Source organism: Anopheles darlingi, chromosome 2, assembly GCF_943734745.1.
Source record: "Anopheles darlingi chromosome 2, idAnoDarlMG_H_01, whole genome shotgun sequence".
NCBI classification, from domain to species: Eukaryota; Metazoa; Arthropoda; class Insecta; order Diptera; family Culicidae; genus Anopheles; species Anopheles darlingi.
Window position 1 is genome coordinate 3,755,001 of NC_064874.1, and position 15,478 is coordinate 3,770,478.

The 15,478-nt window shown below is 44.9% G+C and overlaps 3 protein-coding genes across 3 annotated transcripts in view; 2 read left to right on the top strand and 1 right to left on the bottom strand.

Annotated features, from left to right (window-relative positions):
* Window positions 1-9,483, bottom strand: part of LOC125951474 (calcitonin gene-related peptide type 1 receptor) — a 13,410-nt gene extending 3,927 nt beyond the window's left edge. The window contains exons 1-6 of the mRNA XM_049680341.1: window positions 9,355-9,483; window positions 6,333-6,515; window positions 4,250-4,382; window positions 3,947-4,037; window positions 2,935-3,026; window positions 1,396-1,522 (exon numbers count right to left, since the gene is read on the bottom strand). Of these exons, the coding sequence (XP_049536298.1) occupies window positions 1,396-1,522; window positions 2,935-3,026; window positions 3,947-4,037; window positions 4,250-4,382; window positions 6,333-6,515; window positions 9,355-9,415 (687 nt within the window). The 5' untranslated portion in view covers window positions 9,416-9,483. The remainder of the gene's footprint in view (window positions 1-1,395; window positions 1,523-2,934; window positions 3,027-3,946; window positions 4,038-4,249; window positions 4,383-6,332; window positions 6,516-9,354) is intronic.
* A 912-nt stretch (window positions 9,484-10,395) lies between these two features.
* LOC125951500 (uncharacterized) lies at window positions 10,396-11,217 on the top strand. The gene is made up of 2 exons (XM_049680373.1): window positions 10,396-10,509; window positions 10,578-11,217. The coding sequence occupies exons 1-2, from the start codon at window positions 10,449-10,451 to the stop codon at window positions 10,958-10,960; spliced, it is 444 nt and encodes a 147-aa protein (XP_049536330.1). The 5' UTR covers window positions 10,396-10,448; the 3' UTR covers window positions 10,961-11,217.
* A 796-nt stretch (window positions 11,218-12,013) lies between these two features.
* Window positions 12,014-13,395, top strand: LOC125951498 (uncharacterized). The gene is made up of 2 exons (XM_049680371.1): window positions 12,014-12,222; window positions 12,304-13,395. Exons 1-2 carry the CDS (start codon window positions 12,174-12,176, stop codon window positions 12,717-12,719), a joined length of 465 nt encoding a protein of 154 aa, XP_049536328.1. The 5' UTR covers window positions 12,014-12,173; the 3' UTR covers window positions 12,720-13,395.
* The last annotated feature ends 2,083 nt before the right edge of the window (window positions 13,396-15,478 follow it).

The window sequence follows — 15,478 nt, forward strand, 5'->3', positions numbered from 1 at the left end:
TCATCCTTTACTCCATTTCAGAGTGGTGCCCGTAACGCTGATAACATTTTCCAGTGCTCCATTGGATTTAAATTATAATAAATAGCAAAACCACATGACATTGCTCTTACTAGAATGTCACCATCACGCCCGTGTGCCATGCTGCCATGTGAAAATTTCGTTTCTGTGGTAGCTTTGATTTAATGATTCCCCATCCAAACCATCAATTACGTTCACCGTTCGCTGGACTACCGGGAACAGACGCCAGGCAAGTAACTTAATTAGATGAGTTTGACAAACATTTCCGCATGAAATGAGCCGTTTCAGTAGGAGCGAGACTCCAAAACATTTATTTATGAGGCATCAAACAAACCGATACATTGTTTAATTGTATTTCATTCACCGTTATTACCTGTTGCCCATGTTGGCGCCTCGATTCCGCATTGTACCACAATTTTCCAGTTTCTCGTTACGTTCATTACGGGTTGCAAACCCTCGGTTACCAACCTAAGGACTCCCGGAAGCGGAGCCGTTCACGAACACTATGCATCGTCGTGCCGATAGTCTCGGCATAAAGACTAATACAGCAAATTACTAGTTTTACCCTCATCCCGTCCCGGCCTGGCCAGGTTGGCTCCTACAGCATCCCATTTTAATATAAAGTGCCGCGAGTGTCTACCGCTTTTCCACCTTTACAATGAAGATTGGAATCGAAATGAAGCATGGTGCAAGTTTATAAATAAATAATCACGGAACGGAAACGAGAAAACGAGTTCCGCACAAAAAGGCGCTCCGAAACTAGCGTTTCTTCCTGCCAATTCCACCTCCGCCCGTTACCGTACATGATCTCAAGATGCCAAAGCACAGGGCGTAGGATTTCGTTCTCTTTACGAAGCTTGTATTTAGTGCCCTGTTGTCTGGTAGAAAAGCGCCAGCATCTACCCTTTCTGGTGCTCGCGTTATGGTAATGATGGTTCCATCGCCTTCGTGCCGGTCGTGCTTTGCCGGCACGCTGGCCGGAACATCGTTTTGTTACAAGATCCTCTCCGAAGGGTGGCCCCGGGTGCCACTCTTCGCTCCGTGCTTTTTTCCGTTGCGAAAAGCATCCATCCGGGGTTCAAGAGCGAAAACCATGTCATCTATATGCTCCACTATCGCAAACCTTTCTTTGAAGCGCACACGATAGAACGATCGACCGACAGGACCGTCGGGAGTGTAAAGTGGTCCCAGCCGAACAAAACGAAGATGGTTTATTTCAAGATATGCAAGGCAAAGTGGAGCGAAAGGCGAGATTCCCATTCGAGATCTGGTAGCCGGTGTGTTCGCACGACAACCGGCGAGTGAAATCATGCAGCATCCTATTGTTCCTATATTAAGGTGAGATTCCGTTCCGATTGCCCTCTGCAATGTACTTACCGAATTGGCCTTCAGTACGTCCGGATCCTCGACGACGAACTTGTACCAGACGATCCAAAACAGACAGCTCAGCGCCAGTGAGGTAAACAAATTGATATGTATCCGTATTCGGGTGCATTTTAATGTCCTGCAAAAAAAGGGGCAAAACATACCGCTCCGTTAGCCCTTAATAGAGGCGAACAAGAGTTAACACGCCATCAGACCCGTCGCGACACCGGGTTCCTGGAAAAGTTTTTCAATTTCCTCCCTCTATACGTTCCATTCCCGGGGACCTATCTTTGAATAATTTAACAACGTCGTTTGTATCCTCCGCATTTTCATTCCGATCCTTGCTGGTACCCTGCCCGTCAGATTCTTTTCGCTGTTTTCGGCTACATTTCGACAGACCCTCCCCGATGTAGATCTGCACAAGTGGCCTTGAAACTTTCCGTAACACAATAACTTCGGTTCTGCGTGATTACGTATCACCTTCCCTTGCCAGAATGGGCATTGCCATCGGGCGGTATGCTTTCGCTTAGCAATTCGTCTGAAACCCATCTTCACGATCAAGATTCCTTAGGATTGATTAAGAGGAAGCGCTGTGGCGGACCTAAAGCTGTTGGATGTTACACCACCAGCTACACCACACCACAAATGGCCCCTCTGGGACTAACGAGAATTGTGTTTATTGCCTTTTCACTAGCTCAAGTTACGGATGGGCTGATTTATGGTCAAGGCGGAGCGCGAAAAAAGTCACGAAAATGCGAAAAAGATACTCGACAATCGATAGCCGCAAAGGTTTTCCGGAAAAAGCCTGAGCGCCGTGGAATACTTCCTCGTGGTTCCATCGTTATCAAATATGAAGTGAATCGATCGATCGGTACGAAACTAAGCGTCTCTTGTTGAACTCGGCCAGCGCACTGTAGGAAATCGAGAAGAAAAACGATTCTATTCCGATGTTCAAGCACATCGAAAAGCCATCTCGTCGACTCCCGCTCTCAAGGATAACATTTCAAAGGGATCAAAAGGGATCAATTATTCAACCAATGACTGGTGAACTGACTGACTGACTGACTGACCGACTGAATGGGTTCTACTGTCAACTTCTTTTGTGTTTGGAAAGGCAGAGGCACTCGAATGCACCTCGACGCGCATTCCCTCTCCATCTATAAACTGTCTCCGTGGGAAGAAGAACTTTCTGCAAAACATAGTCTGCTCATACTGTTCCCTCGATGCCTCTCACCACACATGACAAATCTCTTGTCATCAATCATCCTCAACCGAGCGCCTTTCATGAGACAGATAGCGTACTACAAGAGCGATATGAGTTATCGTGCGAGCTGAACTGGTCTAGCCAGTGGCAGCATATTTGAACACTCAAATCAATCACACCGGCAATCATGGTACGTGCGGAACGCAAACGAAGCTTTATCAATACGCTTCAACAGAGGCATGTTTTAATGAGCTGAATTCGCATTGTCTACAGACTATACACCCCCGGCCAACGCATTACCAATGTACCACAACTAACAATCTCAGCAAGAGCAGCATAATACTTACCGAAAGCTGTGAAAAATGCAGAGCGAGATGATCAGCGTTAAAAAGGAAACCGTGTAACCGCCGATGTAGATATCATTCACCAGCCGTCGCAACTGAAACATTAGCAAGCATTAGCAACATTATGTTTTATAAAGCTGAAGCACATTACATACAACGGGAAATTACATCCCATCTAAAATGCAAAGAAGAGTATGAACAACACCGCAAAAGCCCCCAGTAGAGTAGACGAACTTCACCAGTGAACGGGAAAGTAAATGGAGGCACATCAGCGGATCATTCGGTAGGTAGTGTACAGTGGCGCGACTTTCTCATGCTCTCGTGGTGTGGCGACAACAGACACCGAAATTGACATCGGCTCCGACGCCACACGACCACCAAACAACGTTGATGATATTTTCTTGTGCTTCGGACCGTGTTTGACCTTTAATAGAGTATGATTAGTAGTTCCGCAGCGCCTCTTCCACTCTGTCTTGCTCTGGGTTTCGCTTATTTTTTTGAATAACAAACGATGTCGACGACAGGCAACGTACATCTTTCTGGAGTGTGGCCATGTCGTGTCGCACGGCACTACCACTGCAGCGAAACTTGTTGACATAGTGTCTTCCATTTACCGTCTTGACGCCCATCACCACTCATCGCGCGCTCAAGTCAATTCGAACACAGAACCAACAAGTGCCGTCCTGGTTGACGTCGACGCGAAAATGAGATCAATCTTGAGGTCTTGTGGCTAACGAACAAGCGCGAATTCACCGAAACCACTAGACCGCACGATACCTTCAACGAATCCATCATTAGTCATGATGTCACGAATTCTCGATGCTTATCGAAGCGACACGGCTGTATCGAGTAATGTACGGCGTGATAACGTGTGAGAGCATAGATCGCTTGTTCAACAGACAGTCGATGATGTAACGTTCAAGATTGTAATTCAATTAGCGATTCCACGTAGGGAAATACCATTTCGTTCACAGACCACAAACCACTTTCGAGCACGCAACACCCCGGAGCATACCTGCATGTCTTCCGTGTCGATACAGTTGGTGTAGTTGGACCATTCGCGTCCAGATTGTGGGTGCATGAACCAAGAACCATCCTCGTTGCATCTACGAAAAGAAAAGATCCATCACTCCGTAACACCGTACGAGGTGTACGGTCGACGGACGACGGACGACATGACAAAATTACCTACAAATTCATATGTTAATTTCCCCCGGCGAGTGAACGCTGTCCTCATCAACACACCACCGGAGCGGCATAAATATAAAAAAGCGCTAGAAGCGCACAGCATAGACACACCGACAGCTCCTATACTTACGTCCGATAGGCAAGACGCCGAGGATCAAAGCCCAGGATGAACTTTGGACAGAAGTTCTCCGCTACCGTTCCGGCCGGTGCGGGTTCCCAGCAAGACCACCCATCGAAACGCCGAGGACAGTACGCTTTGCTCGCTGTTGGCGAAACGAAAAACGATGGAAGGAGAAACGTTGTACAGTGGGCTGATGCCGCATTTACTCTACAAGAAATCTAACGAATACCGGGAATAAACATGCCTCCCGAATAGCAGCGAACCAAATGTAGCGTTAGTTGTGAAAGCAATTGACTGTCTTGAGTCACCACTAATGCAGAACATATGTTACATCTTGCCAACATCCAAGTAAGACATTTTATACCAAAGTTGGACCACCAGTCGACTGTATACAGTACAGTTTGTCAAATGCCCTAGATAGCATACCCTGGAAATGGCTTCTCGCTACTTTCAGCGCTTCAATAGCTACATCTCGCTGCTTGGCAATCGGATTACGTGTGGACCATTTCACATCCTAGCGTCGGTTTTTGGGCTGATTAATATTAATGTGACAGCCGAGCAACAGGATTGAAATGTAGTGAAGCGCAGTCTTTACCTTTCCAAGAAGAACACACCACAATGTAGTCTTAGTGATGTGGATGCTAATGCCTCACCGGTACGCCTTACCGAAGCCAATAAACATTAGCCGCATTAGTTGCTGTTGAATTCATCAGCACTGTAATGATTGAATGGAGCTCTTCAAAGGGGAATTACTAAATCTATATTCATTATCACAAGCGTTGATGAGAAGTGGGAAAAAAATGAAACCGATCCTAATTAGTTGCGCTGCCTGGCACGTGCCAATAATCACTTCATGTAATCGGATTCCGGATTTTCCGATGAAAAAACTGGGCGCCTCCATCGCGCAAAGCCATCTGTGTTGAGCTGCACATAATTGCATTTACTATCGAATTATAGCCCGTCAGATTACGATACTGATATCGGTATAGAATCTAGTAGTCGCGTTTGAAGAACAAACTACATTTGACGGATGCTGTGATGGATTGTTGCTTTCGATGATCCAGCACTATCCATTTTGCTAATTTATGATATCTCTTCCGGCGTCTACCACACCTGTTGCAGCACATCAACCAAGTTAAGAGGCAGACAGGAAGCCATTGTCACACTTTTAAGGGGATAAATCTGTATTAAATCTATCAGCAAATTACTTGCTCACTACTTTTCGATATAAGCTCGACGGAGCGGTGCACTACACCGACTTGCCACTCAACTTTATCCGTTTTCGTATCCACAGATAGCCGGCGTGACGGGAGTGAACAAGTTTTCACGTCACCTACGATTTGAGATAAAACAGTCAGGACACACACACGCACGCGATACCCTTTCGTCCTTCATACTGTGCCACCCAAGATCCGGCTCATTGTGTTAGGAGACTCCGGTGACAAACTACGCTGGCGACTTTTACCTCGAGCAAAGTTGAGCGGTAACTCAATTTAAACGCACCAGATTTGCCCGATGACTTTCTAGAAGGTCGACGTTGAGCGCAGACGGCAATTTGGCTTTGAAAGTTGATTGCCTAGAAGTTAACGCTCGGCCAGATTGAAACAGTTTAAAAATAATATGCTTTAAAACGTCTCCTTATCCGCTGGAAGTTATCGAAGAGGAATGCATGAAAGAGGAAGTGGTCTCCCTATAAGAGACCAGATAACCTTCAACAAACCATCCGATTTCGGACTACATTAACACACAACTGTGCAGAGCCGATAAGTCCATCTCACCGCAGCTGTGGTAAGCTGCAATATTTCTTGCTGCTTCCTAGATAAAGTTTTTCACCTCAATCAGCTTCAGACCTCGGTGCAGAAACAATGGACTACTTCTAGTGTGAAGTTCTCTCGGGCAATAGAATCAAGCATTAGTGGCACGGATCTCTCGCTTCTCACCTTCATAAGGTGTACGGATGTAGTTCAAAACTAATTTATCCCGTACAATACCTGGTATGGGCTCAACTGCTTGCTCGTAGTCACCCCAAACTCGATTTGACCCCAAAACGGGTGCCCATATGCACTCGATTGTTTCAAAATGAACTACTCACCTTCACTGCCCGGGACGGGATCGGACGCGTTCGATAGCATGCAGGTGTAGTAGAGATGACGCATCAGCTCCTCGGGACTGTCGTACTCGAGCCTATCGTACTGAAACGGACCATCCTGACCATTTTCGCCTCCCTGCTCTCCACCCATCGCTGCCACCCGGCTGAACTGGCTCTCGTTATTGGCTGCAAGAAGAGGGAAGAGCAAGTGGTGCCCTTTCGGAATGAGACGGAATGGCACTCGGTAAACACGTACACATCACGCGAAACGAACGAAATTGGATCAATCCATCTTAATTCGATATCCTAGCGCACTGTGATACCACCAGCATTTTCTCGGATGGATAATGTTATTTTTACTGGCCGGTATATGCGCATACAACTTGTAGCAGAATCGGTGTCAGTAAGTGATTTGATGTTCTTCTGTTCGCCTGCATTTGCCAATTTCTATGGACTTTTCTGGGTTCGATGAATCCTCTTCATATCTGCGCACTAGCCCAGCTGGATGGTCCTATTTGTTTGCCGCCTTTCCTCTCACCCAGTAGCAGTACTCATTCCGAAGTCCTTGGCTACGAATCAGAACGATCCGTTGCGATGCTATTTGTTGCAGAAACAGCGTGCGGCACGCATGCATCCGCCAGCATCCAGCATCCGTCTTGAATGTTTCATTTTGCAGTAGATTTGGAACACCGGCACATACCTTATAACTGGCTCCAATCATCCTTGCAACGATATTACCTAGCAACGAATAATCGTACTGGAATTGCATTCCATTGCATTTGTAGACACGCATCGACTCACACGGCACTGTTTCCCAGGATTGACTCAGTGCGAAACAATTCCCATCAGCAATACGTGCAACATCGTTATCCATAGCAAAAATTACGAATATTAAATCGGTTTCTGCCGGTACGGTAGAGTGGGCAATCACTCTTTATTTTTAATTCCTTCTCGCCACCAAGGCCGTTGCTAGTGACAGCATGCGAGTGCAACGGAGTCAACAGCATCGGAATCAGATTAAAAGCTGCACATAATTTAATGCATTTCCCACAGGCAAATGTTTCCATAAGTGTAAGTAGATGGGGCGAATGCTGTTAATAAGATTGCCGACCGGATCAGATGCGTTTAAATGATTTTACTCAGTTGAAACAGCAATATCGGAGTGCATTTGGCGCTTCGGATTGGCGACATAAATCCTCGTCATAATCCAATTATGCAACGCGCAAACGATAACGGATCAATAATCTCTGATCCAGGAAGGAACACTTTTCGTATCTTCCATTCTCCGGATCTCTGTGAACGTAACTCATGTTCCGGAATCCCTGAAGCGAAAACACCAGGTGAGCATGAAAACATCGCTAATTTCATGGGAACGTTATCGTTGCAAAGCGCTTTCCAAATGACGCGGCGACATAGTCCTACTGTAGAAGTAGAAGTGTCAACATTCTTTCCGTGTTCTTCGTCCGCTGAAAAGCATTCCTATCGTGTGTTCTACTACGAGTAAGACCGGTGCCAGAATTTGCTCGATTTATGTTGATGTTTTTGTTTGCTAGCGGCATTTACGCTACGACGCCTAACTTAATGCCGATAGAACCGTGGCTTACCCTCGTAATGTACGACCGGTACCATATTTTACACACGAAACATAAATTATCTTCATTCCGATCCCTTTTGCTCGGTTTGAGTTTGAGCTTTTGGGAGTACCAGTGCGACCCTCTCTCGCCATCTCCACCAGCTGTCGTGCGTGGTTTCTGCTGTAGCTTGTTTTTCGCACAAATTTCCTCCACAGTTTCTCTTTCCATCGGCCGGGAAATTGAATTTCATGAAGCGTCTTGGTGTTTACGTTTCGGGTTTCACAGATCTTGCGGCCGCCGCAACAAAAGTTGGCAAACGCACGGACGTAAATAAAGTAATCGGCCAGGGGGATTTAGGGATGACTTTTATGAGATTTTATCAAAAGAAAACTGGTCGGATCGTCAGTGTCCGTATTTTCAGCGAAACGTCATCGGAGACGTCTTCTGGGCTTCTCGTCACGCCCCGTTAATGTAACACGAGACAGCAGACGGACACGCGACGGACGAGAGATAGCTTCGAGCAACTACAGGGAATTTTCATTATCAACCACGACTGCACGATACTGGATTCGTTATAAATACAATTTAGCCATCACGTGCTGGGCACCGGTGCTATGTTTTTATAGACCGTTCTAATTACCCATCCGGTCTATTCAATAATAAATAGATTCACATTCTTACTTTCGTGAACAGTCTTTCTTCTCGCTTCTTGAGTATACGGATGCTACTGGCTCTGCTGCTGCTGATGCTGTATTTTATGGTGCTTTCGCCTGTAGCAAAACAACAACATCATTAGTGTTACGATCTGCGGATTTGCTCGCAATAGCCATACTCCTACGTATCTGAATCGATAGCTTAGAGCACCGTTAGCATCGTTGTAGTAACACGAAAATCAAACAGAAGACCCCGTACTCTAAGGGGCAGATTCTGGCGGAAACGGCAATTCGATACTCTAGCTTCCGGGGCCGGTTCCGTCGTTGATAGGAAGCATATTCCCCGGAGGGGCGTCAGCGTCTCATGGAATATGCACAAACGGGAACGAACTCAACTTTAACATTTGTCACCTACTAGCGATCTGCCTGCTATTACGACCTTTAACCACGCACACACACACACGCACGCGAACACGGTGAAGACCAAAGAGGTTTGGCCTTTCCGGATTGAGCACGATTCGATGCACCTTTATAATCATTCTGCGGAACTCATCACAGCTGTTGAGGATGCACTTTGGTGCAAATAACCATATTAAAATTCCTTCGACCACCTCTTATGGTCCCCGCATGTTAGAAACCGACAAAACAACACCCTCTCAAAGGTACAACGGACCGGAATCCATTAGGAAGCGTTGAATCGTAACAATCTCAGGATAGTATGACGCTGGTAAGTGATGGCATCCATATTTAATGGGCATGTATAGTGTTTGCCGCGCAATTGAGAATTCAAATATTTACCATTCACAAGATCAGCACGCAACAGCTCCATGGCGTCCTGGATCATTTCTGCAGTCGCCATGCACCGTCACACGGACGAAACCCGAACCAGTCGCTGGTACTTGCGGTGACCAGATTAATGGGTCTGCTCCATTCAATTAGCTACCGGATTCACCTTTTCGTAGAAAATCACTCGGAATAATTCAGTAACACACTAGCAGAGAGTCGGATTTTGTATTTATTTTCCCACAAAGAAGCACACTCACGGTGTCTCTACCACTGGGCGATAGTGTTATCGGAAGAGTTGTAGGTTGTGCGTTGTGCAAGCTACCAAATGTCGACAATGATTAGACCGAAATATGCTCCACTCATGCTACTTGACACACCATCTAAACTCCGCATTATCACGATCAACGGCTTCACTCGTTCCTATGGTCCGGTTATCGTTCAATTGTTTCAATCGTCACGGTCAGACCCACACCAAAGAAGCCGTTTCAATCACTATTAACCGAATTGAAGCTAACGTGCTAGTGCCACCGGTTGCTCTGGACGCTCCGATGGCATTCAACAGTCGGGCGCAACTGTGCGCCTCTTCCGCCAGAGATGGGTCAGCCAGCGATCATGCTTCCTGTTTCGGGCCACCCATCGGGATGGATCGGTTCAAAACACTCCAACTTCGGTGCGCTTCGTCGACACCATGGTTACGGCGTTCCGGCATGCCTACTACTAGTGGTGTGAGAGTACGCAGCGGTCTAGTGACAGAGTATGGTATCATTGAGCATCCAAGAGAGCATCCACGAGATATGTTTTCCCGCCAAAACGGTTGTCCTTTAGCGATGTTCAGATTGAAAGGAAAAAGAGAGGGTGAAACGAACATTTCCTTCAATTTACTTTTATGGTGTAATCCTATAATCGATTATCAAATCCACGTTTGTTGACTTATCGATCAAGACTTATGCGACGACTACCGGCACACTGTTTGCCTCTGGACAAGTCGCATACCCGCAAAGCGATAAGAGAGACTTACTAGATAACAATGATAAGAAATGTGCACGGGCGTGGAAGACATGGACGTTGCTGAATCAGAATTCCGCTGACCACTGGTCGAAGCGTTCATGATGAACCGTTCAAAGATTCTGCTTTCAATTTTGCTAGCGCTATGCACCGTCCAAACGGGTAAGTTAGTGAAGGTATAGAAGTTATAGAAGTCTCCATAACTACTCCATCCCTCACGTCTATTGCAGTGTTATCGTTATCGTGCTTCTCGTGTGACCACATGGACGATGACGATGTGTGTGAAGAAAACTTTATCGAATGTGATGCCGCGACTGCTGCCAATGGCATGCTGAGGGTAGCCGCCTTCAAACCCTCCATCCAGATGATTCAGTCCACAGATTTTCGCTGCTTCCATCTCTTGATTGAGGAATCGGCCGACAGACAGTACCGGACGATGGGATGTTCATATGATAGTGTGGATGTGTGCCAGGGAGAACCACGCGTTGGTAGACAGGTTGAGTGCAGATGGTGTAATGATCGCGATGGATGCAATTCTGCCGGTAGTATCAAAGCCAGCGTATTACTCATCGCAGGGCTGGCGCTGGTCGGCATTGTGAAAAGAATTTTCTAGCAGGAGAAACCCAAAAAAACCGTATCTGCATTTAAGTCACATAACAATGAAGTCAGCATGCTTACAACGTTACATGTTTCAGTGAATTAAAATTAAACCATATTTTCCCTTTGACTAAAACATTACCTACTTATCAGTCTGTGTTTTTTTATGTTTTGCTTGCAAACATAAAATCGTTACGACATTGTCATTTAAATCTGGTTAAATCTACAAATCCATTTGTAGGAAAAATAAATACAATCATGTTCAACGGTTCATTTATTATGTGTACCAACATTTTTCGCTGCAGCATACAACCTCTAGAGCAAACTGTTATACCAGGCTGTTAAAGTCAACGCACTGTGAATGTTTTCCACGAACGCTAAAAAACTGGTCACACTGCATGCGGAGCATCACCGACGACGAGGTATACCAGTTTTATGTTGCTGGTTAATAACCGAAGGTGCCCTACAATTTCACTAACATAAGTCACTAACATAAGTGATGTAGCTTCTTCGAAGTATTCTTTCATTTTATTCCACATTTCATAACATTTTTTTCTGATGATCTTTTACATTGTGGCCTGTTCCTTGTATGACAAATTCAAATGCGACATTTTTAAATCGTTTTCATCGGAACGCATCCAGTGTGCCGCGCTCTGTAGCATAGGTTGCTTGGGATGCTTTGTTTTATGTAGTTATCTCTTCTCTCTCTCTCTCTCTCTCTCTCTCTCTCTCTCTCTCTCTCATCTTTCTCTCTCTTTCTCTCTCTATCTCTATCTCTCTCCCTCTTGTTGAAGGCTCTAGTGCACCTGTTCCGATGAGTCATACCCAAGCGCCAGCAAAATGCCTTCATCTTCGCATCCAGGGGTTTCATCGCATCATCCAACTGATGCTTGGGCTCCAACCAACTGATAAGCCGCATGCAGCCAATTCAAATGAAACACTGACCGTTATCATTGCCATTTTGCTACGCTATGCCAACAAAATCATAAAAGAAGATTTAATATAAAAGTAAATGAATGCCACATGTGCAGTATAACCGCCAGTTTATTTGTGCTCTTCGCGCTGGCGCACACTCCCCGACATAAATATGTTCTCTCTCTCTCGTCGTTGGACGCCGGAGAAGAAATCGTCGTCACGCTCAGAAACTTTTTAACTTGCGCCGGGCTCAGACGTTCCATTATCGATCCGTTTGTTTCGCTGAAAGTGAAAAGTGAAAGCAACTGGCAAAGATGAAAACGATTTTGCTCGGTGTCTGCTTCGTGCTGGCTAGTGTCAACGGTAGGTAATTCGAATAGATATTTTGCTAATACGTTATCGACCTAAAGTTGACGCATATTTTTCCCAACGCTCCCGAAACAGTGGCACGAGCCTTAAAATGCTTGGATGCTACGGAAGTGATCCTTCCGTCCGACGGTGACAAACCAAAGGACAACGAGAAGCCTCTGGAGTATACCGAGTGCGGTTTCGTGAATGCAGGCAAATCCGCTGCCGCCCTGCTGGTGTTGAAACCCAGCACCGCCGTTGCCCCCTCGACTGACTACAAATGCTATCATCTGCGCATCGAGGAATCGGAATCGAAGAAAGCAACCATCCTCAAGGGTTGCATCTACAAGGCCCAGAACGTATGCGATGGCAAATTTAAGGTGGACTCGGTGCGTGAAGTGTTCTGCAGCCAGTGCGACCAGGATGAATGCAATGCAGCCGGCCGATTCATCTCGCAGTGGAAAATTATGTCCCTTACCTTCCTCGCCATCGCATTCTACTTCTTCAAGTAGACAATACGAATCTTACTATAACGTGAATCTTTCTACATTCATACCTTATTCTCTACAACGCAACAGTTTACACTTTACTACCCTATACTGAAACTTAGAGTGTTTTTCAAGAAAAAGAATGTCTATTTTAGCGACTGTCTTGTGCGAATTGAAATCTCAGGATAACGGATGCCTTCCAAACGAACATCAACCATGTTGCCGTGTTCACCACGTCCACACTACAACCGTGTACTGGAAAGCAATGTTCAAAAACTTTAAAAAACTCGAATGTCCAAGTAGTCGTAACTGAAGGAGGCCTGTTGGGTGCCGATTCCAGTGCTTCTTTCCTATGCTACTTGCGGGTGATTAACTGATATTTGCCTTAGAAACAGAAATGATATAAGATGATTGCAATCTCACTATTCCTATTTTTGCTGCTCGATCCGCATTCGAATACATGCGCTATAGAAGAGAAACAGCGAGATTCCTTTACGATAAGCTTCCAAGCAGCCTAATTTACCATTGTTCCCATAGGCCAAAGAGTGCTAGCTCCAGATATAGCATGTGCTGCATGCCCAGCAACCGGAATCAAAGCAATCCATAACCAAAATGCTTATCGCAAAGTGATAGATGAGTTCGGCTTTTTCGAAAAAAAAACTATTATAATAATCGTGTGCCGCTGGCCTTAAGCCAAAAATGAGCCAATCTTTGCTACAGTAGAGTGCGAGAATACAATAAAAGGAAAAAAGTCATTAGCATGCTGCTCAGGCATCTGTAGACAAAAGAAGGGTGTGTTTTTTGCATGTATATTTGTCATTGTATGCCGCACGGGCTGCACGAGACTGTATGATATCATCCGAAGCAGAGAGGTGTGACATCATGATTGATGTAGCCTTCAGTTATTCAGTCGCCAACAGCTAACTATGGGCCAAACTGTCAGAGTATTATGAACATAATTCAATGGTCTTGGATATAAAACTGGACAAGGATTATCACAAAACTTGCAACCGAAGCGATAATCTGGAAAGAAGAAACATTCATTACTTATTATACATTCAGCAAACACGTGTTAAGAGAACTCTAAATACGTACACCGAACAGGAACTGATGATCGATGGAATACAATCCATAGTTTTGTATGCTGTAATCTCGCTGGAGGTGATCAACAATCATCGCATCCATCTAGAAGGTAAAGACATCCACCGCTAAGTAAGTATCTACACCGCCGATGATTCAGCTTACCAGACGCTCCATAAAAAAATCACGTGGCTGTTTTGCTATCTCTATAAGCACGCGTAACATTTTCTTCTGGTTTGCGGTGCATTTCGAAGGAATCATTGTTAAGTAATACAGTTGGGTGGATATGTAAATGAAGAATGTTGCCGGATTAAGGTATTTTTCAAAACCGCTGGCCGTAGCATCCTTTCCATTGCCTAGTGTAATAGTTAGACATGCGTAGAACACCTGCACAGAATGCAGAGAATCCTAAACGTTATATCATTCTTCCACAGGCCCATTCATACTACAATCGCTTACCGAAACCACTAACATGAAAAAGTACCAAGCATTGAGCAACAATAGCGGAAGGTTCATCGTGGCCATGAAGCGGCCTTCTAACGCTGCGTTCTTACAATGGATCGTGTACATATGATGTATGCTAGGATCATGTGTTGATATCGTACAAACCCTAGCTGTCGTACCTTGAGCTATGTTACTTAGTTCACGATTGATAGTACTTTGGATAGAATCACAGAGCATTAGGCACATTACAATGAACGTAACTACCAAGGTAATGAAGTAGCGAGTTAAATAAAACAGAGAAGACGATAAAAATGCGATCAATGATAGAGTTTCTTCTCTTAATGAGAAAAACACCAACAATGAAACGATCAGAAGTCCAAAATCTACCACCGCCAGCTTCAAAAGTAACTGCTTCGTGTACAAAACGTTAGCCTTCTTATAGTCATATTGCGTTTGCATAATCTCACGAATGATGACCATTTCATTCAATATTTCTTTTATAGTTTCTGCATTGCGCAGTAAGGTAATTTGCACAATAATCAAAAATATATAGACAAACACGAATTGCACACAAATTAATGTATTTATAATCTTTCCGAATTCGGAGAAAAATTGTTCATAAACATGAAGAAACACGAAAGGAGCCCAAATCACAAACAAAATCATCAACACCACACAGTACAGTACATTGCGACGAGTTTTCACAAATCGTCGGCTTTCCGGATCAAACTTAAGCGGTAGTAAAGCGCAATACTCGAGAACCTTCGACAGGAAGAGCTCTATTCCTCCCCGCAACCTAACGATGCTCATTGTGTAATGCTGTTCTTGGCGATGAACGCAAACTCTTCTGATAAGTACTAGTTCACAATGAAATGCTATTCAATTAATGTGACACTTTCATACATCATTTATTCATCGATTGGACCGTTAGAACAGGCATCTGAGCCAAACAATAATGACAGAACGAAGCAGGCGATCGTTTCATCTTTCCCGTTGCACGTGGAACTGAACCAGAAGAACCACGTAGCTTCCAATAGTAGTAATCATCTGCAAGAGAACCATGGCATTACGGCTTATCATCCAAAGGTCCCTACCAATACTCACTCCGTATAGCAGACCCCGATTGATACTATACAGATCGTTATTGGTCATAACAAAGTCTTTTTCCAGATGATCAATTATGAGAATCTCTATCTGAAAATAGAGCCAACTTGTAGTTTGCCGGTATTACAATCCATATCGATAAAGGAAAATACCAG